We start from the raw sequence: 24,668 nt of genomic DNA on the forward strand, positions 1-24,668 counted from the left end.
TTGCTAGGCACTTCGACGCTAATTCAACGCTGCCAGTGAGTGTTATGACTCCGCCTGTACTTGAGCGAGTCAGCGATTCTATGGATCCTATCTTTTTTCTCAACATTCATAAATCGGCTGGTCCGGACGATATCCATGCTATTGTTGTGAAGAGGTGTTTTTCGCTGGCAAAACCACTGCGTAATCTTTTTCATCTATCCTACTCCTCAGGTCTCATTCCAAGCGGATGGAAAACTGCATTTGTCCAGCCCATTTCCAAAATAGGCGAACCTCCTTGACCCTCTAATTACCGACCGATTGCACTCACGTCCCTTCTTTCCAAGATCATGGAAATATTGATTAAGTATCAGCTGAAGTTATATCTTGAAGATCGAAAGCTTAAAAAAGCTCTTAATGACCGTCAATACGGCTTTCGGAGCAATAGGTCCACTGGTGACCTCATGGTTCATCTCACCGAATAGTGCAGCAAATCTTTAAATCGTTTTGGAGAAAGTGCAATAAGCACTGTATATTTCAAAAGCATTTAATAGGGTTTGGCATCAAGCCCTATTATCGAAAAGGCGTGCTTTCGGATTTCATGAGTCTCGCTTCATTGGATTAGTTATAAGCTTTCGGATCGTTCAATACAAGTAGTATTGGATAAATTTAAGTCTAAAAACCTTAAAATAAATGCTGGTGTGCCCCAGGTCTCTGTTCTATATCCAGCACACTTTCTCATTTTTATCAATGATCTCCTGTCTGCAACTTGTTTCGCTGACGATAGTACTCTTACCTTTTCATATTCGTTTTCATATTCATTTCATTAAATTTCGGTCTTAACAGCATTGTTCAATGGGGATTAAACAACCGCGTGGAATTTAATGCTTCTAAAACCCAATGCTGTCTTGTATCGTTAAAGCGATATATACCCCCATGCCGATATCGATATTCTCGGTATGTGTGTCACCAACCACCTCTTGTCGAACGATCACAGTTTGGGTTTTCTAAGGCGATGCAAGAAATTTTTCTCCCCCTCTGATCTTGCTGTTATCAACGAGACTTATATACGTCCAAAGCTTGAGTATATCTCCCATATCTGGGCTGGTGCTCCTGCAAATTAATTAAGCCTCTTGGACAGTATTAAACGTAGAGCATTTAGATTGATTGGTGATAATACCATCAAAGGATCATTTATACGTCGCTCGAACATCTTCGTAAAGTTTCACCCTCTTTTACCGTTAACGGTTTATGCTCTAGAGAAATAGCCAGCTGCATTCCTCTACTTAAATAGTTCAACCGTAATACTCGCGCTTCTAGGAATGCTCATCAGTATACCCTCGAGCCCAACTTCAGTCGTACCGTCAAGTACTGAGATTCGGTCCTAAGCCATACTATGCGAATGTGGAATGCCTTACCACACTCTGTTTTTCCAAGTCATTGCAATATTGAGGAATTCAAAACCAATGTGCACCGACATCTCCTTTCAAACCCTCCCTTTTCTTCCTAGTCCTCACACTGTGTTTCTGCATAGTAAGAGTAGTAATATTCCCTTGAGTGTGCGCTTATTATAAAAAAAAGTGGAATGATCCATCGAATCAAAAGCTTTACTGATATCAGTATAAATCGCATCTCCTTGATTTTTACCTCCAACCGAAAGTAACACATAATTTGAGAAAAAAGCTGAATTAGTTGTTGCAGAACTACCAGAAACAAAGCTGTTCTGTTCTGTTGTGCTATTTTTACCATACTCTCAAACTATTTAGGGATGGCAGATAACTTTTGAATGCTACGAAAGAACATGTTATAACTGTTATTTCTAGCAGTTGAATAAACGAATTGAAAATTGTCAGCAAATAGACAAGGTATTGATGATGTGTCTGATCATCTGATGCCTCAGTGTCCCCAAATGTCATTTGCTTTGAATAGCACGACTTATTTTTTTTTTTCAAATTTATGGAATGTCCACAAGGAATGAGTATTTAAATTAATGGCAGTCTCAATAAACATTAAAACATGTAAAGGAATTTATGGAGACCAAAAGTCTTTGCGCAATTTGCTAAAAGTGGCGTAGTAAATTTATTTGAAGATTTACGTTTAAGAATTAACTTTGGTTGAATATATTAGGATATTCTTGTAAATGGAATGAGTCAACTAAAACTGTCATAAGTAATAGACACGAAACACGAATGCTTTTATTCAAGGTTCAGATTAACAGAATTATATACCAATTAAAATTTTCAAGAAAAATATTAAGTTCAATGAAGTTTGCCGTTTACAAGTCAAAGAAACTAGATCATTGTTTTGATTCGTTTGGTAAATACGTATGCAATTTAAATTCAATAAATAGATTTGTATGGTCAATAGGTTCATTGAGTAAAGAAAAGGGAACAATTGAGACTTTTAAAAAAATCATTAGGTACAATCAAATTCTAGAATATTATTATGGTAAGAAATTTAAATGAACAATTTAGGTACAATATTTCATAAACTATGTAATTTTGAAAGTTCTCTTCACTTCCGACTCCACTTTTGAAAACAAATCTTCTTAGTATAAATAAATTTAAAAAAAGTAACCATCATTTATGTAAACTTCAATCTCTTTCAAACTACTTTTCGAAATAATGGAATCAATCAGTTTTTTTTTCATTTTACTCAAAAAATAGCAAGCAGAAAATCAAATGAAACAATTGGTTTTCTTTTGAAAAATAGCTTGAAGTCTCCAACTTTTTCTTTTCCATTAAAAGGCAAGTTATTCATTAATTCACCATTCACCAATGGCTTTGTGCTGACAACCAAGTAAGCAATTACTTTATTTACTAATTGGATTATCATTAATTTAATTTGAAGTATACTAGAGTACATGTGCTTATATACATATGTACAGTTCGTATGCACATAATATTGTTGGAAGAAAATAGCTCTTGCCTGAACTCTACTGCTTTTCTAAGCATGACAGGTATTATGCTATCTTGCCCTCGAAATTGAAAAGAATTCAAAAAGTTAACAAAAATAAAGCTACCATCACTATATATGTCTAGTACATTCAAGTAACATTTACATCATCAGCCATCCTAGAAATACCATCTGTATCTAAAAGTATGACACACATACACAGCTAAATATAAAAGTTCATTTTAACATTGTTTCAAAAGTAGATCCTTCTACTGTAGGTGAGAGGAATAACATTATATTTTGCTAGGTAGGAATGGGGAATTGACTATATCATGTCCCCCACAATATACCTTGATTTTTTTAGACTATTTTTTCAAGAGTAAAAGATTTGGAAATGGTTGTCAAAGCACAAAACATTTTTGTGATAGAATACAACCTTAAGTGGATGTACTTTCCTTTGACCGGGAAATATTAAAGTGATAGATATGATGTATTAGATGTATAAAGCTCTCTTTTATTTTGCCAAGGTTATTTTAAGTGGTAAATTCGTAAAACGAATCCATCATTCAGCAATATGCCCCTTTTGTGCTTGATAACCATCAGTGCCAGTTTTTATAGAGAATGTGATTACAATTTGAATGTGTATAGATTTGACGATATATACTCGTTGGTATAGAATAGATGTATGTATGTGCAAGTGTATATCATAAACGTACATTTTATTTATTTAAGTTCTCGAGTTTTAAACAACAAAACAAAAAATATAAGTTTTATCGTTTTAGCAATTCTGCTGTGTTCTTCGTTTAAGTGTATCATATACACACAACAAAAAACACTTTTAATATTTAAGTTCAAATGGTGCGTTGTGGGTTAAATCCGTAATAAAAATATTTTAGTCAAACAAATTCTGCTGGACATTTATATCCATGGCTAGGTAGCTGGCAGTAAGAAAGCAGCCCTTGCCATAAACTCGTTAGATCTAAAGATTGAGGAAAGGGTAACTTATAACGAATTTGTATAATGATATTTCAGCGAAGATTGAGCCATTTCGTTATGATCAGAAATTAAATCAGGTCTTTAGTTTTCATTTCGGAAAGTTTATCAATTTTGTTAAGGAATGACTTCCCGAAGGTTGACATAACATTCTAAACCTGGTCAGGCAGCAATCCATACGTCTTCCACGAGTTATCATTACAAAAAATTACAGTTTGTTGTCGACACTAGCCATTGTTGTATGTTGATATGACAAAATAGATCGTACAACGGCTGTGAAAGGCCACAAAATCATCATCTTCGATTGAAGATTCTATACTGCATGTGAATTTACCCCGATCTAAAATGTTAAACGGATGAAACGAGATGTCTTTGCGAAAGTATTTCACAGCGTTCGGGTTACCCTTTTTTAAATATATGGAGAATAAAAAATTATACTGCCTAAAATTTTCTAAAATACTGCTCAAAACTTATAAAATGCTTTTTCGACTGGAGTATCTTGAGAACGAACAACGTAATATTTGATGAGGCAAATTTAGTTATATGAACAACAATAGTATTAACAACTGCTAACGTTTTAAAAACTCTATAACTATTTTTTTTCCAAAAAAAAAAAAATGTGAAAATGCTTGCAAATTGTTTTAACACCTCGACAGATAATTTTTGAAGTTCATTAAATGACAATTATTTTGCTCATACAAAAATGTCGGGTCCAATTTTTTAAGAGCACCAATGGTAACCAATATCTGACGAATTATTAACTTTTTTGTATTTGATTCAAATACTGACATAGTGGATATAGTTTGGCGTCAAAATGGCATGGTTTTCAAAAGGTTGATGGGTTGGACCACATGGTAAGATATAATTTTCTTCTTTTTTGTGTAATGTCTTTAAATATTACACAACGATTTTAACAAGTTTACTATCTCTTAACAATTTGCTACAGTTAAAATCACGGAATCTTTTTTAATTTCCAGTAATTTGCTGAATTCGTATGACATCTAGACAATTATTCTTCTCAGACCATTTGTGAATTCTGAAAAAAATATTATCACAATTCTCTTTTGTTTGTTTTCGCCTATTCAAATTTACCGTAGATTGCTAGATTGAATTTTTAAATTGTCAAACACGTTTTTCTTAAAGTCACCATGAAAATACTAGAAATAATGATTTTAAAAGCATTCCGAACCTTTAGACCGAAGACATAGGGCCATATTCATAGTTCCTTGATAAGTTCTGATTTTGTCTTTGCTAAATTAAATTTCAGTTTATGTTATTCATTGACAATTTTAACCCATTTTAAAATGATAATCTGGAGTCTAAACCCGACGGAACCTATGCTTTAGCTGTTTCCAAACCTATTTAACGTCAAAAATAAACAAACTGATTGAATAAATTAAGTTGTGAAATATTTTATTTGAAAATTTAAAATAAAAAATTAAAATGTCAAATGACTTAAGCATAATCAATATTTTGATATTTTGATGAATGTTGGAATTCTACCAACTAACAAAAAACTAAAGCTCTGCTTAACCCGATTGGACCCCTTTGAAATAGTTGAAGACGATTTGTATGAAAGGTATCGATTCGAGAAAAAAAACTGTCAACACTATGATTGACCTTCTAAATATTATAGATCGAAATTTAATGAAATGTTTGCTAATATCTGTGTGCTTCCAAGTCTTAAAACCAACCAAAATTTTTCAACTAAAAGCAAATAAAATAGATTAAAGGGTTTCAAAGATTTTGGCTCTCCAACTAACTCAATATATATATTTTGTTCCCCTCTACAAGCCATTTTGTATAGGTTTAAATGAAATTTTTCAAAATTGTGGTGTTATGCCTTAAACCTGTTTCTAACTAAACAGAGCTGGCTAATTCTTTTAGACTCGAGTTCAAATAGACTCGGGTTTAAAATATGACTATGAATATGCCATATATTGTTTTGTGTCTTCCATTAAGATATGTTTAAATGCAGAAACGCATTCAAATGTTTACAAATATTGAATTTGGGAAACATCACGTAACTTTCATTATTCTTGTTCTTGTTTTTGTTTTAAACATTCTTGTGGTTTTTTTTTTTAATTACAGTTAAAGCTAACATAAATGAACCGAACTATTTTTCGGTGTTTTGATATTTAAATGTGTCATAAGCGGCCGTGCGATCGTTTCAAAAAGAAGTACAATAAAGTCATTTCCTGTTTTCAATTTTTTATTTTTAGCCGTAAGAATAATGGCGAAAGGCAGCATCTCTATGTTGATAATAATACTAAGCTTCATACAAAAAGTTAAAAACCCTTCATCTTCTACCTCAGTATTGGAAAATAAAAATACTAATATAACAAGACAAATATTTTTCTTTCCTTACCAAAAAATACAGACATTTATTGTTCTGATTTAGCTTGTTTGTGTTTTGTGCACAATTTCTATCACCGTAGCAAATTTATTAAAATTTTTCGTTTAACATAGTTTAAGAATTTGAGTTAGAAATTTACTTTGTACCATTTCTGTTCTTTTTTTCTTTTTAACAATAATGGATATTTGATTACTGCACATATTCTGATATTTCGGGGGGGGGGGGGGGGGAACTTCTAACCCATTAAATTGTTTTGGGGATGACAGTACACTCAGCTTTTCATATTCGTTTCCAGATTCACATCCTCTTTCTTCGGATGTGAAATTTTAACGGCAGTTGATCTCGACAGCATTGTCCAATGGAGAATTATAAACCGTGTTTGATTTAATGCTTCAAAAACTCAATGCTGATGCCGCTATCCACGAGTGGCATTTACATCCAGGAAACTAATTAACTTTGTATCACAGATCACTTCTTATGGAATGATCACATATTCAATATTGCCAAAAATGCCGCTAGGTGCTTAGGATTTCTCCGACGGTGCAAGACATTGTTCACCCCTTCTGATCTGGCTGTAATTTACAACGCCTTCATTCGCCCAAAACTTGAATAAAACTCTCATGTTTGGGCATGTGCCCCTAAAGCAAGTTTAGGTATTTTGGACAGGATCCAAAAAAGAGCTTTGAAAATGATAGGCGATAGAATTTTTATCAAAAAAATTACGTTACTCGAACACCGCCGGAATGTTTCATGCCTTTCGTTGTTCTACCGAAAATTGTATAAACAGTGTTCTGTCGAATTAGCCAGTTACATTTCCCCCCTCAAACAATTCAGCGGGAATACTAATACTTCTAGGAATGCACATCAGCTTAACCTTGAGCTCAATTTCGGACGTACTGTCAAGTATAGAGATCCTTTTTCTAACCGCACTTCAAGAATGCGGAATGCTTTACCTACCCAGCTCTGTTTTTCCGTATCATTTTGATATTCAAAACTTTAAGACAAATGTACATCGTTATCTCCCCTTTAATCTTTCCCTATTTTCCTAAAGTTCGCACTGTGTTTAAACTTTAAACATGTTAAGGGTATCAATAACACCTTGAGTGCCAGTTTCTTATAGAAAAAAGTTATGTCCTGTCCAATACAAATGGCACTTAAATAAATTTTATTTTATTATATTTATATTATATTATTGTATTGACCTAAAAATTGATTGAACTTTTAACTATAGACAACACTGACCAAAACAAATATATGTTTAAATATTGTTCAGAATTAACTTATTCATTTAGGCAAAAATAATATTAAAAACACTGTATTCCTTTATTAATTTTTAAAAGCGCATTAATTGATGAATTTGTTTATTTTTTTCTTCCAGGGATTGTTCTCAAGAATAACTTTTAGGGAGCCTGTTTTTCTTGGGGGAACAGGCAACATTACTGGTTTAGCTAAACGGCTCCCAGTTTATGAAGGGATGGTGGGTTGCATTCGAAGATTTGTTGCTAACGAACATGAGTATAGCTTCAGTGAACATCCCCTTGGTGACGTTTCCAAAGGATTCGATATTCGTAAGTACATTTGCATACATTACCTGTATATTCATGTATTTAACTGCATAGACATCTTCATTAGATAATACGATGTACGGAAACTAATTATTCTACTGATTAATATATTCCCGCCTTATTTCTAAAACTTATACAGAGATATAGAAAAATCAAACTCATGTTTTACTTAAAATAATTCACTCAGCTACACTATTAACAATGAAAAGTCAACACAAACCTAAGAACAAAAATTAGCTCCATGTTTTTATTTAAACAGGTGAAATTCAAACTGAATATAAATATGCATACGAATGTACATATATCGTTATATCGAGGGTAAGAAACCTTAGAAAAGTATTTCACACCAAGCTTAGGTTACCCATTGAATTTTATCACACAATCCTTAATACAAAACATATTCTCTACCCAGGAAGCTTATCACACGGCAAATGCATGCAATCGCAAACACCATAATGACGTATTGTTTAATGCAAACCTAATTAAAAATTAAGCATAACCCTACAAACATATGGAAATGCGCCCCATAATACACCCATTTCAGCAACAGCAGCACACCTAATATTAACCTTTGTTTTATATATTTTCAGAGGACTGCACAACGGACAAATGCTACAAATACCCTTGTCAGCATGAAGGAAAATGTTTGCCATCCGATCAAGGTGCAATTTGCCTCTGTCCAATGGGCTTCGTCGGAGATCTCTGTGAACTTAGACTAGACTTGCAAGTAAATACAAAATACACATACGGATGACTTTTCTTATCCGCTCGCCACTTGGGGTTTTTCCACAACCCCTTTTTGCATGAATGTCAGCCTATCACCTAAATCCTATAGAGATTATCATACACAGAGCGAGTGAAGGGTTGTTGTAAGGCAGAAAAAAAAACATACAAAACAAAAACAACATGCAGAAGGGTGTTAAGGGTGCACGAAACGATGCTGAAGTCATCACTACAATAATTACCCTTAAGTACGGTGCATTAAATATTCTCGATTTTTTTTGTTTTCCTCTTTTTGCAGGTGCCCTCATTTAACGGATCGTCTTACCTGCGATATGCACCCCTTGGAGACAGTGCTCTTATTTGGCTTGAACTTCAGGTTGGTATAATTTGTTTTGTTCATTCGTTGTGCTAATAAGCTGTTTTGGAAAAAGCTCTTTTCACATTTCCGCACACACATCACTTGCCATTTTATATTCTTTTATTTTTTTGATTGTTTGAAGGTTGTAATTAAGCCTTTGGAAACGGACGGAATTATTTTATACACTGGCCATGAACATCATGGAGACTTTATTGGATTGTCCTTGGATATGGGGTTTGTTGAGTTTTCCTTTGATTTGGGAAGTGGTCCAGCTATAGTGAGGTTAGTAAAATTTGGTTTTTATAATTATTTCAACTTGCGTGATTGTCTTTTTATTATATTTTTTCTAACTCTTTTATATAATGTTTGTACATTTATGCGTATATGTGTATAAGACTTTCTGAAGCTATCAACTTCAAATTTAGATTAACATCTTCATCATTTTCAGTATTTCATAAACTTTTTTAAAACCCTTATTAGTTGTTACTCTTCAATTAATCAATATAAACGTGAAAAATACTGAGTCACTTATATTCTCAAACGGTTTTTGACAAAAAAAAAAATGAAAACGATTTCGAAATTATAATTGTAGTGATAACAAGCAATTTTTCCAAACAAAGCACATATAGTTTTTGAAATAATTTATTGATAAACGTCAATATAAGATTCGTAAATAATTAAATTAAAGTTCATATTCGAATGCGGCACCAAAACTTATTCTAAATCGTTTTTTTTATTCAAAATAATGAAATTATATATTTCAAAAGGTTTAATAGTCAAATAAAGATTCATAACTAATGAGAATTTTCGCAAAGCAGCAAACTGTATCTAGAAGATAAAAATCAACACTTTGCATATACTGTGTCTTAGCTTGGCCTTCAAAACACCGTTTAACTTGACCTGATGTAATTTTAAATTTGAGCTCAGAGCTACAAAATCCTTTGGAAAAGTATTATTTGATCAGGCTTATTTTCTTGACGAGTGAATTTTCACAATATTCCTACATTTTAATTTGTCAAATATGTTGACGTGGGGTCATAAATTCACAGACCAAAATTGCGTACTAGAATTTTAAAATATTCCATTAATGGTGCTTTTTTTTGTTTTTATAATTAGCGAACACTTAAAGGGTTTTGTATACCTTTCATATGCCAAAAACACATAGTGAGCATTAGGAAAAGAGGGAAGGGATGGATAGGAGGTTTCGGTGTACATTGATTTTGAATTCCTGAATATTGCAAGAGAAAGGCATTCCATATTCACGTAGTACTGCTAAAAAATTAATCTCTGTACGTCATAGTACGGCCGAAGTTGGGCTTAAGGGTAAACTGATGGACATTCCTAGAAGCCCGGGTATTACGGCTAAATTGTTTAAGGGTAGGAATGCAACTGGCTATTTCACTAAATCATAGTCTGTTAAAAAAGGAAGATATATCTTAAGCTGATAATTAATCAGCGTCTCCATGACCTAAGAAGGTTTCTTGCCTCACCCTTTTTTACCGTTATTTTAACGGACTATGCTCTAGTGAAATAGCCATTTGCATTCCTCCCCTTAAACGATTTAACCGTAATACCCGCGCTTCTAGGAATGCCCATCAGTTTACCCTTGAGCCCAACTTCGGACGTACTATAAAGTACAGAGATTCTTTTTTAGCGGTACTACGCGAATGTGGAACGCCTTGCCACGCTCTATCTTTCCCTGTCATTGCAATGTTCAGAAATTTAAAACCAATGTACACCGACACCTCCTATCCAACCCTTCCCTCTTTCCCTAATGCTCACACTGTGTCTTTGGCATATTAAAGGTATAAAAAACCCTTTTAATGTTTGCTAATTTAAAAAAAAAAAAAGAAAGAAGAGACGTTAGTGCTATCGGTCGGTAATTGGTGGGAGAAGAAGGTTCAAATTTTGTTGGGATTGGCTGAACAAATGCGGTTTTCCAACTAGTCGGAACGAGCCTAGAAGAATAGGATATATGGAAAAGCTTACGCAGTGGTTTTGCTTGCGTGGAAGAACAACTCTTCAAAATAATAGAGGGGATACTATCTGGGATTTATGAATGTGAAGATCTTTAAGAACTCTCGCCACAGTTCGAGTACGAAAAAGTAAAGGTGTCATAGATTCATTGGTGAAATTTTCGGCGAACTACCTGGCAAATAAGTTAGCTTTATCAATAGAGCTAACTAGAGGAGTGTCATTGACAACAAGCGTAGGAAGAGGAAGAGGAAGAAATTCTCATGTTTTTTACAAATGACCAACAATTCTTACTGCCTTTGGGACATTGCATTATTTTTTGCTTTAATTTTTGGTCATGTAATAATGTGATCCTTCTCATATAGGCGTTGCATGCCTTCCTGGCTTGCTTAAACTTTTTCCGGTTTTCCTCAGTTGGGTTGGCTTTAAAACACCGGAAGCTCACCTCTTTCTCCTTGATACCCTCTTTGCAGCTCGAATCGAACCATGATTTAAACTTGGGTTTAATACTTTTAAACCTATCCGGGATTAAGGTTTCCATTCCCAGATGAATCGTACTAAAAATCATATCTGCACTGGAGTCTAAGTCGCTAACGAGGAAGCATAGCGACCAGTTAAAGATCCTGAAGAAATTATTGAGACCGTCCCAGTTCGACCTTCCACGTCCGATATTTGAGTGGGCTCGTGAATGATTTGCTTATTTACGGAAAATTTAAACCACATAAAATTGAGAAAAGAATTGGTGCTGAGACCATATTGTAGCAAAAACTGATAAGCAACATCATTCAAAGAAAATTCGTTCTAAGCCCACGAATATTATTATAATAATCTACCCTTAAATTAACAGCCATTGCAAAATAAAAAATAAAAAACCAAAAGAGACAAAGACTATAAGACATATATTAATTTTATATTTATTTATTTTATTACAAAATTTAAAGAAAACTAATTCAATATCTTTTTTTTTAATTTGCTTAAATATCTACTTCTTACAATAAGGTCCTTTAAATAAAATTAATACCTAACTAATTCTACCTAATAAATACTTAACTTTTTTACTTTCGCATTTATACTATAAGTATGATTTTTTTTTGGATAAAATTTATTTATTTCTATCTCTGATAAAAGTTTCAAAAACACGCCCTTCAGTCTACATAATATGATTTTTGTTACGTCATAACGACATGGTCCAAATCTTTTATAACGTTCCGAAACATATCCTACCACCTCCTGCAAGACTTTAATAACGTCTTGATTTCTTATGTATATAAACATCAGGTTCGAGATTACCAAAGAAGTTTGACTTCTGTCACGTCTAGTGCGTTGCACGTGCTCTTTTTTTTAACTTTGGTTTGCAGGACAAATTTTATCACTACATATTATGTGTGTGTGTAATAATGTATGTACATGTATAGGTCCTTTTCATATATTCATATGATAATTTTATGATTTCAAAATACCTACCAGTCAAAACAGTGTGTTTAAAGGCCATATAGAATTTATTTAAGATTCATTTACGTGATTAGATTATGATGTAGGTAGGTTAGGTACTGAACGTACAGCTAACCTATACTTCCTAACTGTCTTTCTGAAATTTTTGCGGAAATGAATATATTTTCTGCATAATTTATGTATAAGGAAATTCTATTTTATGTGGTTTTGCATTTGTGTGTGCCAATTCCTTTCCTTCTCTTTTCTTCTTTTTTGAATCTTTGATAAGCTCAGCTCAGGCCAGGAAGCAACATAAAGAATCTATGTATTGTAAAGGCCGGGTCCAAAAATTTAGTCAGGAGGGGTCGCACTCGAATTTTGTGAAAGCAATCTTAAATATAACCTATTAAGAGCTTTTACATACAACGACTTTATGAATTTCTGAAAGGGGCCAAGCAAAGCTAAAAAATGAAGAACACAAAACAGTTATAATTCTAAATTTAAAGAAACGTGCTTTTTCTGTTAAGAATTCAACATACAAACAAATCTAGGTAAACGAAAATATTGCGCTATTTGAGTAATATCTTTAGAATGTTCAAATTCCAGAAAAATAAATATCGTGCATAACTAGCATGTTTTCATTTAAAAGAAATATCCAACATTGACGTAGAGTAAATGTATCCAGGAATACTCATTTAAGTCGATGAAAAATCTCATTTCCAGAAAAACGCACTTTTTGTCCAAACAGGGCATTTTATACCTATGAGCGTTCGCTTTTTAGAATGCCATTTGAATATTAGACTTGCATTTTTATAGAACATTTTTTTCAGGAGGAAGAAAAGGATAAGAAAAAATGATTTTGTCGATATGGCTTCTAAAACGTTGATACTTCATCAATTTTGGAAATAACCCACTTTTAAAAAAGCCCAGTCTGGCAATGAGAGCCAAAGAACTAAAATGGAATTAAAGATGAGTGAAAGGAATTGCACTTGCGACACGTTTTTACCTCGGTTTTATTTGCGATTTTCTTAGGAACTCTAACCAACATGTTCTCAGAAATATGTTTATTGACTATTCACATATTCATTATAATGACTTTATTTTAAATACTGAAACCGATATTAAAAACAACCCACAAAACTCTTGGGGCTATGTAAGAGAAATACTGACGGGTATCCAAACTGCATGTCTTTCAACAACGAACTCAGCCGTGACTCTGAAAAAAATGTAAACACATATGTTTTGCAAATTTGTTCAAAGATGCTTTCAAAGTAGCGAGTGCTAAACGCCTGAGTCATTAGCCCTCTCACAAAATTTCCCTCATTTGAATTCAATTAGTCTTTGGATCTCTGAAGATGAAATCGTTCGCAAAGCTTCAGAACTTGATGTTTGTTATAGCAGTGGTTAAGATGGTGTGCCTTCCTTCTTATATTTTGAAAAATGCGTATCTTATTCATCCTTTCCTCTTCATATTCTTTTGAATGAATCGCTCAAATCTTCAATTTTTCATGAAATTCCGAAAAGTTCTTACATAACACCGATACATAAAAAGGTTAATAAAAATGAAATAAAAATTATCGTCCCATTGCAAAATTGTCCGTCATCCCTAAGTTATTGAGTCCATTATTTGTAAAGTCATATCGTTTAATTGTAAGTCTATAATTTGTGACAGTCAACATGGTTTTGTTTAAAATATGTCAACAGTTACTAACCTGTTTCATTTCAGTTCTTTTTGTTTAGATTCATTTGAAAAACAGGAACAAGTTGACTTTCTCTTCACAGACTTCAGTAAGGCCTTTGATAAATTGTGCCATAAAACTTCCAAACTTAAATCCCAAGGCTTTAACAATAAATTTGTTAGTTGGGTTTCGTCGTACTTATATAATAGATCATACAACGTAGTTTTTAGGAATTAGCAGTCATCATATTTGTATACCAATTTTATCGTACCACAATGTAGCCACTTAGTACCTTTACTGTTAATTACCTTCTATTATAAAACACATTAAAATTTTCAAACGTATTGGCTCACTTGACGACTGTTTACTCCTACAACAGGATCTAAATAGTTTTCGCGAACGGTGTTTTATAAATAAGCTTTTACCGAACATAGACAAATGTAAATCAATGTGTTTTATACACAAACAAAATGTTTTGACTTTCAATTATCAATTAGACTCTTCTTATTTGACTAAACTCCCTACTTTCTCTGACCACTTTTACAAATCATTATGACTGTATTATTAAGAAAGCAAATAAGACACTCGGATTTATAAAACGGTTTTCACATGATTTTCCCGACCCTTATATTCTTCCACTTCTTCATATATCATTTGTAAGACCAATATTGGAATATGGCTGCATAATATGGACTCCCTTTTATTCAGTCCATATAAACAGAATAAAAGGAGTACAAAGAAGATTCATGCGCTTGTGCCTCCGTTTCTTCCCATGGTACAATAGGCTCGAACTTCCACCGTGCAATCATAGGCTCACACTCATAATGGCTGAATCACAAACACGCTTCAGCTTCGGCTTCGGCTTCGTCTCTGATCTGTCAGACAAAGTAAATGTTCAGATAATTGAACTAGAGCTTCCGGTTGGAGTCACATTACGTTACATTACGTTCTTTTCCTTACGATTGTCAAACGAAACGTGAGGTCGAAGCTTAATTGTGATGCCATACATTGAATTCCTATGACTGAACTCGTAAACGCCAGATGAAGCCGAGGATGAAGCGTGTTTGTGATTCAGCCATTAATCTTCCTTCGGTATCTAAACACAGAGAGTACATTCAGCTGTACTTTATTATAAAATTAATCAATGGGTCAGTCATATCACCATTCATGTTGGAACAATTAAACTTTATTTATAGCCGTACAATTATTAAAAGAAAAGTTGCTTTACGTCCTATGTCAAGCAGATCGAACTATGGTAAAAACAGTCCCCTCAACCAATTGATTTCAGTTTACAACAAGTATTACTTTTTGGTCTATTCCTTAAGCGATGATTTTAAAAGTAAAACATTTAGAGTACATTTTTTCAATACTTCAGTTTAGCTTTTTTCTTGGAAATTGCTTAAAGCATTGTAAACCTATAAATCTAAGAATAAATTTTATATTAGTCTTAAGTTCTAACGTAAGTTTGTTTAACGAATTCAATAAATAAAATCTCCAAGTCATCAAACATACTCTTACAAGTCTTTGTAGGATCAATTTAATACTGGTATAGTTTTTCGAGGGGTTAAACTTTGGAGGTCGTTACACAATTTAAATTGTTTTTCATGTAATATCAGAAACTTTTCGAAAACTATTCTAAGATTTCTTACAAGCAAGTCTATGCATAAAGACATTATTTATACAACTAAACTCTATTCATTTTATGGCTCAGAGCGGTCCTGACACACTCGAACCCCCTTCCCCCTCTTTGATCCGCCATTGTGTATTGTAGGTTTGGCATGTAGCACGTATATACATATACATACTCCACAGAAAATTAAAATTCCAATACACAAATCTACCAACAAGTGTACGTACCTGTGCATAGCTACATAAGTCCAACAAAGTTTCATACATTCATCGTCTTTGTAAGTTAGAACGTAACTCTGCACTCTCGTTTGAGCAGTGACCCATATTTTAGTGGAAAAGCCTTTGCTAGTTAAAATAAATTATATTAAAACCTAAAAACAAAAAACAAAATACCTAGAAAATGTTTACATTAACATTTTCATTAGTTTTATATCAACTTGTATGTATACAAGTATTATGTATAGATATACGTATATGCACGTATACACATACATGTGAAACTATAAGAACGCTCTTAATTTTCCTACTTCACGCATTCGTTAATTCGTATTTAAATTTTGTTGTAAATGCAACATAGGAGTGACTACCCCATTACAACTGGACAGTGGCACACTATAAAAGTGTCTAGGACTGCAAGGTTGGCCGTGCTTAAGGTATGTTAACATTTGAGCTTGTTTCTGATTGTTTAAAACTACCAATTTCTAATGTGAGAATTTTTTCGTTTTTTCAGGTGGACGAACTTCCAGAAGTTATGACCATATCATCTAATGGCTTCTGGCATTTATCTTTACCGCATGCTGTCTACCTTGGAGGTGTTCCTAATTCTGATCTCTTGCCATCAGTTATACGATACAGAGGCTTCTTTGCGGGTTGTATACAAAAGGTTTGTTTCATATTTTGAATTTGGTATATTAATTTGAATTGTTCTATTGCATTTATCTGGAATAATAGAATCTGGTATTTCAAGATAAAATTTTGATAATGATTGTTCAAATTTAAATGAGAACAATGAAAATTCTATTCTGGCTTGTCCACTAAGTCAAACCATTAATGTAGCGTTCTGGTTGCTGTACTAATGCAACATAGATTAATTCTTTGCATTTAGCACGATTTGGTAGATTTGCTGGAAAGGTAAGGAGAAATTAACTTAAAGTAGGTTACAAAATTTTCTAAAACTGCCGTAGGTCGAAAACCGTTTGTTTATTTATTTATTCTTCTTTCAAGTTACAATACTTTATGGAGACTACATTAAAATCAAACATTTTATTTACTAATTGACAGTGGTAAAAACATAGTGTTTCAACAAATTCAATACATCTTTCTTAATATCTAATCTATTTTAATTAAAATCAATTATAAACTCAAATTTGTTAAAAGCAATACAAGAAACAGTTATTGGATTATGTTTGGCATAATTTGTGCTATGAAAAGGAACATGTAGAAAATAACCATTTCTAGGACGCAAATTCCGAGATGGAATACACATATTAAACTGAGACAACAAAAATGAACAATTTATGTTAGAGTTGAGCACATCGTAAGCAAAGATTACTGAATATAATTTTCTTCTAAATACTTAAAGTTTCAAGTCAATTCAATCACATCTGGTCTTATAAGGTGAATAATTATAAAGCTTTCGTAAAGCAAATTTTTGTAAATCTCTTCTGAACCCTTTCAATCCTTAAAATATTTGATTGTGTAACGGGATTCCATATTATGCAACAATATTCAAGTAAAAGTCTTACAAGGGATACAAAATGAGTTTTTAAAGTATAAGGATCTTCGAATGACTTAGAAGTTCTTAAAATAATTCCCCACATGGCGTTAGCTTTTAAAATAACATTATCAATTTGGAGAGAAAAATTCATATTCGAGTAAAAAATCACACCAAGATCCTTTTGATTTCTTAACCTCATCAAAAACTGATTCTCAATTTTGTAATCAAAACATATCGGATAAATTATTTCAGAAAACGTGACAATACTACACTTTTTTTAAAATTTAAACCATTTATGAAACACCACTTGGTAATATTACCAATATCCTATTGAATTTTACTACCATCTGATGAAGAACTTTCAGAACTAAAAATCTTGAGATCATCAGCACATAAAAGACATCTAGAACTCTTAATACAATTTGATAAATCATTTATAAATAAAATGAAAAGGAGTGGACCAAGATGTCTATCTTGTGGTACACCGGAAAATTGTTATATTTCATTTAAAAGAACATCACCAATTTTAACATATTGTCTTCGCCCAACCAAATAGCTTCTGATCCATTTTAGGAGATTTGAGTGGAAGCCAAGCAATTCAAGTTTTTTCAAGAAAACATTATGTTGCACCCGATCAAACGCCTTCGAAAAATCGGTGTTTATTGTCCTATGCGATAAAGAAACTATTATCAAGAGACAATAAAGCATTTAATACATCAACTGTCGATAAAGAAAGGCCACCAACATTAATGTTAGAATTGAGACTCAGTGATTCATTATAATCTAAACCCAAATCAGAAAAGTTCGATTGGAAAAATAAAGCAAAGTTATTAAAAATATCTTCTAAGTTTTCAGAAAAAATACCAACATTCCGAAACATAGCAAAAACCATCTCTAAACTACTACAATTATAAATAATTTGCCAATTTAAGCTTTCAAAATATCGGTTCATAGAAACAAAATCAGTATTTTTAAAATCACATTCATGGGCTATAACATTGGAACAAAACTGTGATTCAATTAGAACAGAAAAATTAAATTTAATTTCAAGTAATTTATGATGAATTTTATTTTCACCCAAAAGGAAGCTATCCTCATCCAATTGAGCTATTCCCTAGGAGCCCGATAGGGAATCGCATTTCAAGTTCAATATTGAACTTTGATATTGCAAGTTTTGTAAAAATCGCCAATATCGAATTCATTTTTGTAAAAACCTTATGATGAAACTTAAAAAAAGTAAAAACAACATTTTTTGGCTTGTTTCACACTACACGGTATTGACGGGTATTGACGGCGACATCTTGTTAGAGGCGCAAAGAATATTATAAGCCGTGTAGCACCGGACGGCGGCGGCGGCGGCGGCGGCGGCGCGATAAGCTTAGTGGCGTATACGTGACGAAATGCATGTTTTCACATCATACGATTTTATTCGTGCTGTGGAGTTCGATCAGCCACTATACTAAGCACAGGAACCCTACATATATCGTGTTTTACCGTACCGTCAAAACCGTGTAGTGTGAAACGAGATTTAAGTGCCTGCTTACAATATGTACATAGATACTAAATTTAACAGAACGGAAAAAGAAAAGAGGGATGATTCTTTGTGAAATCGAATCGATCTTGCGCAGGCAGTTTGTTTTTTTTTTGTTGAAAGGTTATGAGTGAATGCAGATTGTTTCAATTGTTTTTCCCTTTGTTATTTAATTAAGATTAAGAAAATAGCTGTCAGTTTTTATTAGAAGTGACATATTTTTTGACAAGAAAAGACAGGAATGTGACTGACTCTGTTGATTTTAGACACGCTTGAATTACATGGAATTTTAATAAGTAACTGTCGAAGCCAAAGTTATGATAATGGTTCGAATAAGAAAGGAAAAGGAGCGGGTGTTCGGATCGAATTCGAACACTGGAACCAAGAGTATTTTTCGTTCCATGTTGCTCGCATTCCTTAAATTTAGTGGTTAATGGTGCTGCTCGGTGCTTATTATATGCAGTCAAATTTTTCGATGCAATTCAATGTTTATATAACTTTTTTTCAAGTTTCACAACGAGGTGGGATATTTATTAGTACAAAATCCCAAGTCTTACTTTGAAACCCCTTTCTGAGGCTTGATGGAAGAGCAGGTTAGAAGAATTGAGGCCTTTGAGAAACAAATTAAGAAGAAACGTATGAAGCCCTTACAGAAATAGGAAATCTAGAGGCAAAAAACATTGCAGAATCGTAAGGAAATAGAATTTTTGATTTTACATTTATTTGTTGCCTGCTAATTTGGTTTGATATTTTAATATATAAAAAAACAACTAGTAAATATTTGCAAAGTCCGTCCGTTAATCTGTCAACTGGCATAAGAGTTTTAGAAAATACAAAAACTAGTTTGATTTTAATACGTTCCCATGAAAAATTTAATGGGTAGGTATGTTTAATTAACCGAGCATATTGCTAGTTCCCTAGAAATACTAAATATGTTTTCTGAAGCTTCATCATTGCGATCTCAGCGGAGAAAAAGACTTTATGCTGATGAATGTCCTGACACTATATAAGACCCGAAACAAAGATTCAAAACAGATGTTTTCAAAATACTTAATCAAGGAATTCATTCAATTACAGAAAGGTTTGAACAGCTTGATACATATAATATCAATTTTTCATTTTGAAGTAACATAAGCGAATGTTTAAAAATAAAAATGTTATAACATTAGGTAGTTTTAAAGATTTAGATGAAGAACAATTGTTTTAAGAGTTAACCGTAATAACCCCGATTGTTACACCACAAAGCTCAGGTGTGTTAAATTTTATATTTAGTTCAAATCTTGAAGATTTTGCTCCGAATTCAGTAATTGCTCTCAAAATCCTTAATACAATCCCGTCACGGTAGCTTCAGGAAAACGTAGTTTTTCTAAACTTAAAATAATTAAAAATTATCTTAGGACAACATTGGCTCAAGAGAGATTGGTGGGCTTATCTATATTGTCTATTGAAAAGGAATTATTAAGTTCTTTAGACTTTGATGATCTTAATTCTGAATTTGCAAAATGTAAGGTCAGAAAAGTAAGTTTACAAGTTTAAACGTTTCCCCTCTGCTCATTTCATCGTTGCGTTTTAGTTTATGGTTTAGGGTTACTTGGGATACCTCAATAAAAAAACGCACTTAAAGTCTACCTCCTGGGTAATGTGGGAAAATCTTATGCTTGTGTATCAGTTTATGTGTGAGATATAAAAAAGGGGGCGCTTTCTACTAATCTTGCACAGGGCGCAAGTTTGGCTGGGGCCGACACTGCCGATTCCACCCCAGATAGATAGAATTGTAATTCTTACTTTTATATCAAATGTCAATTTTACTCGAAATTTTCTTCTGTCCACAGTTTTTGAATTAGTGGGCAGAGATTGATTTTTTCTAGGAGCCCAAGAGGGAATCGCATTTCAAGTTAAATATTGAACTTTGATATTGCAAGTTTTGTAAAAATCACCAATATCGCATTTGTTTTTGTAAGAATTTAATGATGAACCTCGAAAAAGGTAAAAACAACATTTTGTAATGTAGTTAAAAAGAACAAATATAAAGAGTAAGATAAAAGAGGTAAAAAAGAACTATTATTTAGTTTTAAAAACAATTTTTTGAATGAAGTCTTAAGAAAAAATATTTGTGTGCGTTGACAAAAACTTTGAAAAAATATGAGTTCAAAAAATCGGATGAAATTTAGTTTGTGAAATTATTTATTTCTTATGACATAACCTTCTGGTTTATAAAATGAGTTTGAAAAATAAACGTACACCCTAATATGTATGTACATATGTAAATGAAAGCAAATCGATTTTTCTATCACGTAAATGGGATACATTATAGTAAACCAATACCACAACATGCAGCACCTAGTTTAATCGAAGTTTCAATAAACACACAAAACACTTGTTTCAAATAACGTATGCTTTGTTGGAAAACCTGCATATGATAGCTGATAAATAATACGGGATACCACAATATTTGCAACCCCATTTGTAGTGAACTTGGAACTGTATATCAATTTTGAATTTCTTTTGTACAAAAACATTGACGAGATAAAATACGAATGGTTTTAATTGTGCTTTAGAAATTAAATACATAACTGTAAATACATTTTGGTTTATTTGCAAAAACTGTAAGCCAAGGCCTGGATTATAAATCCATAACTGTAAGTATTGGCTACCAACAAAGATGCAAAACTTTCTCTAATTCAGAAATATGTCTTAATCTATCAAGTAAACGTATTTTTCAAATTTTATGAAACAATTATGGAAAAGAAAGCAATAAATTTTTGTACGCTGAATAAGCCAATACCTTCTGTAGAAATTACAGTCTTTTAACAATACAAGTTCAATTTTTGTATAGTGAGTCATGGAACTCCATATTATATCTTTAAAAAAAACACACAATTAGAATTATTGGAATAAAATTAATTTATTAAGAATATTTTAATACAAATACAACATACATTGATTATAAATCTTTCTGGACTGATACAAACAGCATTCCAAAATGCCCAATATCCCCTCCTCATGCAAAACATCATTTCGATTGCCTTTCGCACGACACAAAATAAATACCTATGCGTATTTTAATTTCCTTAGCTAACGGCTAAAATTCATGAACTGAATTTAATCTAGGCAATTTCCTGATACACTCATGTATACATTGTAATTGAAATTTGATAGACATTTTGATTGAAATCCGATAAAATTAAAAAAAGCAGAATAAAAACAATAAACGCAAAAATAATAACTTGATGAACTTTCAAACTCGTTGCGTGTTAAGACTTCAAAAAGAACTATTATGGTTACTGTTTTTCAGTTTCTTCACCTATTTTTGCCATTAAATTGTCAATCTTAAAATATAAGCTCTCCTTAAAGCAGTTTATAAAAACAACTTCCGTAGCATTTCCCATTCGTGTGTTTGTGATTCCATTCAGTCAGCCTTTTAAATCCAGTTTTGTTTTTCCGTTAACATTATGTCTCAAACTTTTTCAAATACCTTTGAAATCCTTTATTTTTTCGTTTGACAAGAAACATTTCCTTTTTGCAGGTCAAGATAAATAGCAGAACTATGTCTATTGTTGGTGAAGCACTTGGAGGAACAAACGTTGACAATTGCCCTCATGCATGCAATGCCCAACCATGTGGGCCGCTTTCAGAATGCCTGCCTCTGTTGGAGAGCTACGAATGCCGGTGCGGTCAGTTCAACCCGGAATGCAATACGACGATACCCATCAGCATTCAAACCCCTGATAGTATCCCCAAAACTACAGACATATCACCGCCACATACCTACAGCCCACCAATTGGAAATAATCAACACCATCACCACCACCAACGTCAACGTCAACACCAACACCAACAACAACACCAATACCAACACCAGCAGCCCAACAAGCACTATCCGCCCAAACACAATAAAAGTCATTACCCACAACGTCAATCAACACAATTTTCTAGCGCAAATTCACTAGACAATCTGTCGCACAATTCCAAATCCAAAAGGAACCGGAAGACCCTCAAACCAACGTCAGTGCCTGCCAATAGACAACCCGGCTATAAAGCAAAATGGAGTGAACACATAACACCGGAAATGTTCTACTTAGAAGCCGAATCGAAGGACTCACCCGTCGACCAGTATGTCGACGATGCCCCCATCAGTCATGATTTCCATTTACCTGACAGCCATCACCGATATTTTGAAACAGGAGCTGAAACACCCCCCAAGAAGGACTTCCACTCCGATGAAAACGATTTGCAGCTACTAGATATGTCTGTTACACACTTTCAGCAAACCAACGATCCCAAGCCCCCATCAGCTAAAGAAAACACACAAGTGCCCCCAACCGATACACATTATTCGAAACCCCACAAACACTTTGGAAAAAAACATCAAAGGTCTCGATACAATAGCGACTTGGATAAGGCGCTTCAAAAGGGTCAGTCTCAGAATGAAGAACATAATAAGCATAGTTCCCATCAAGCAGATTCCAATGTGCTTCAGGAAACACAAGTAGTGTCGGCAACAGAAACATCAACAGCAACAGCAACAGAAACAGCAACAGGCAAGCCTAGAAAAAGATTGCACAAAAGACCGTCATCTCATAGGTGGAAGTACCATAAAAAATATAACAATTACTTTGATGAAAGCAGGAGGCCTCTCCATGAGCTTCCATCATCATCATCATCATCATCATCGACAACCAAAGGCCAAACACCCGACAATGGGATCAGCATTGGATATTCTCTAGTCGTGGATGAAGGGAATTATCATACAAAAGAATTGTTTCAGGACATGGAACGCATAATGAAGAACAGCGTCGATGAACTCCCAACCACAACCGTGCCAGCAAACAAATTAGAAACAAAAACAGGCACAAACTATGATTCCTCCTTCTCGTCGTCCTCGGAGCAGGGACCCGTTATTAGAAAAAGCCTGGGGGCATGTTTCACCGGGACCGACAGCTATTTTCACTACAATGACGCCGAAACCATGAGCCAGATAATCAGCTATAAAATTGATTTGAATCTGCGGATCAAAACCCACTCGAGGAATGGGGTCATTCTCTGGACAGGTCGTCAGAGTGCCCTCGACACTGATGATTACCTATCGTTGGGTATTGAAAACGGGTAAGTTAAAATTATACATATGTACATATGTGTATACGCTTTACTATTTTTCATTTAATATGTGGATGTGGTTCTTATTTTTATAGTTATCTGCATCTGCGTTACAATTTGGGATCCGGCGAGGCCAATGTCCAGTTCAATGTAACCAGAGTTAGCGATGGGCTCTGGCATAGAGTACGAGCAATAAGGTAGGTGAATTGGAAGCTTGTTTAGTTCGATGTGCTGGGAGTGCATTGTTATGTAATCTTTACTTATGTACACTTTTATATGAATATACCTCTATAGGAATTCTCAAGAAGGCTTCTTGGAGGTAGATGGCCGGAAGTCCGTTGTGCATAGGTCACCGGGCAAGCTAAGACAGCTGAACACAGACACTGGACTCTATGTTGGTAAGTTGTCCGTTCGTTGTCAATAGACAACAAACTTAACCATCACAAGCTCCAGCGACCGGTAAAAGGGTTGTTTTTGTTAAGTGAAGTTGAAAATTCGTATATGATGGTAGTTGGGTTAGGGGAGTGTTGGTGAATCCATATAGCCTCTATCGCACCTGCAAAGCAAACATTTTTTAGGGTGTGGAAGAGGGTAGACTTGCCAGTGTCAGTAATGGCAGTTATAGAAAGCCATCGATTTTGTATTGACTTGGGGAGGAAATAATTCGTTTTACATTTCCGTTTGGCTGGCTTTTACTGTTTCGTCGAGGTCGAGGTAGTAGAAGGCAATTTTGTGTTCAATATT

At 33.7% G+C, this 24,668-nt stretch overlaps 1 protein-coding gene across 4 annotated transcripts in view; it reads left to right on the forward strand.

Annotated features, from left to right (window-relative positions):
• Positions 1-24,668, forward strand: part of LOC129952956 (uncharacterized) — a 107,056-nt gene that overhangs the window by 69,837 nt on the left and 12,551 nt on the right. For all 4 annotated transcript variants that reach the window (XM_056065940.1, XM_056065939.1, XM_056065941.1 and 1 more), the window contains 9 exons: positions 7,599-7,788; positions 8,376-8,512; positions 8,807-8,884; positions 9,009-9,148; positions 16,157-16,232; positions 16,310-16,462; positions 22,354-23,933; positions 24,020-24,121; positions 24,219-24,322. In XM_056065940.1, coding sequence (XP_055921915.1) covers positions 7,599-7,788; positions 8,376-8,512; positions 8,807-8,884; positions 9,009-9,148; positions 16,157-16,232; positions 16,310-16,462; positions 22,354-23,933; positions 24,020-24,121; positions 24,219-24,322 — 2,560 coding nt within the window. The remainder of the gene's footprint in view (positions 1-7,598; positions 7,789-8,375; positions 8,513-8,806; positions 8,885-9,008; positions 9,149-16,156; positions 16,233-16,309; positions 16,463-22,353; positions 23,934-24,019; positions 24,122-24,218; positions 24,323-24,668) is intronic.

Source organism: Eupeodes corollae, chromosome 3 (genome assembly GCF_945859685.1).
Source record: "Eupeodes corollae chromosome 3, idEupCoro1.1, whole genome shotgun sequence".
Lineage (NCBI taxonomy): Eukaryota > Metazoa > Arthropoda > Insecta > Diptera > Syrphidae > Eupeodes > Eupeodes corollae.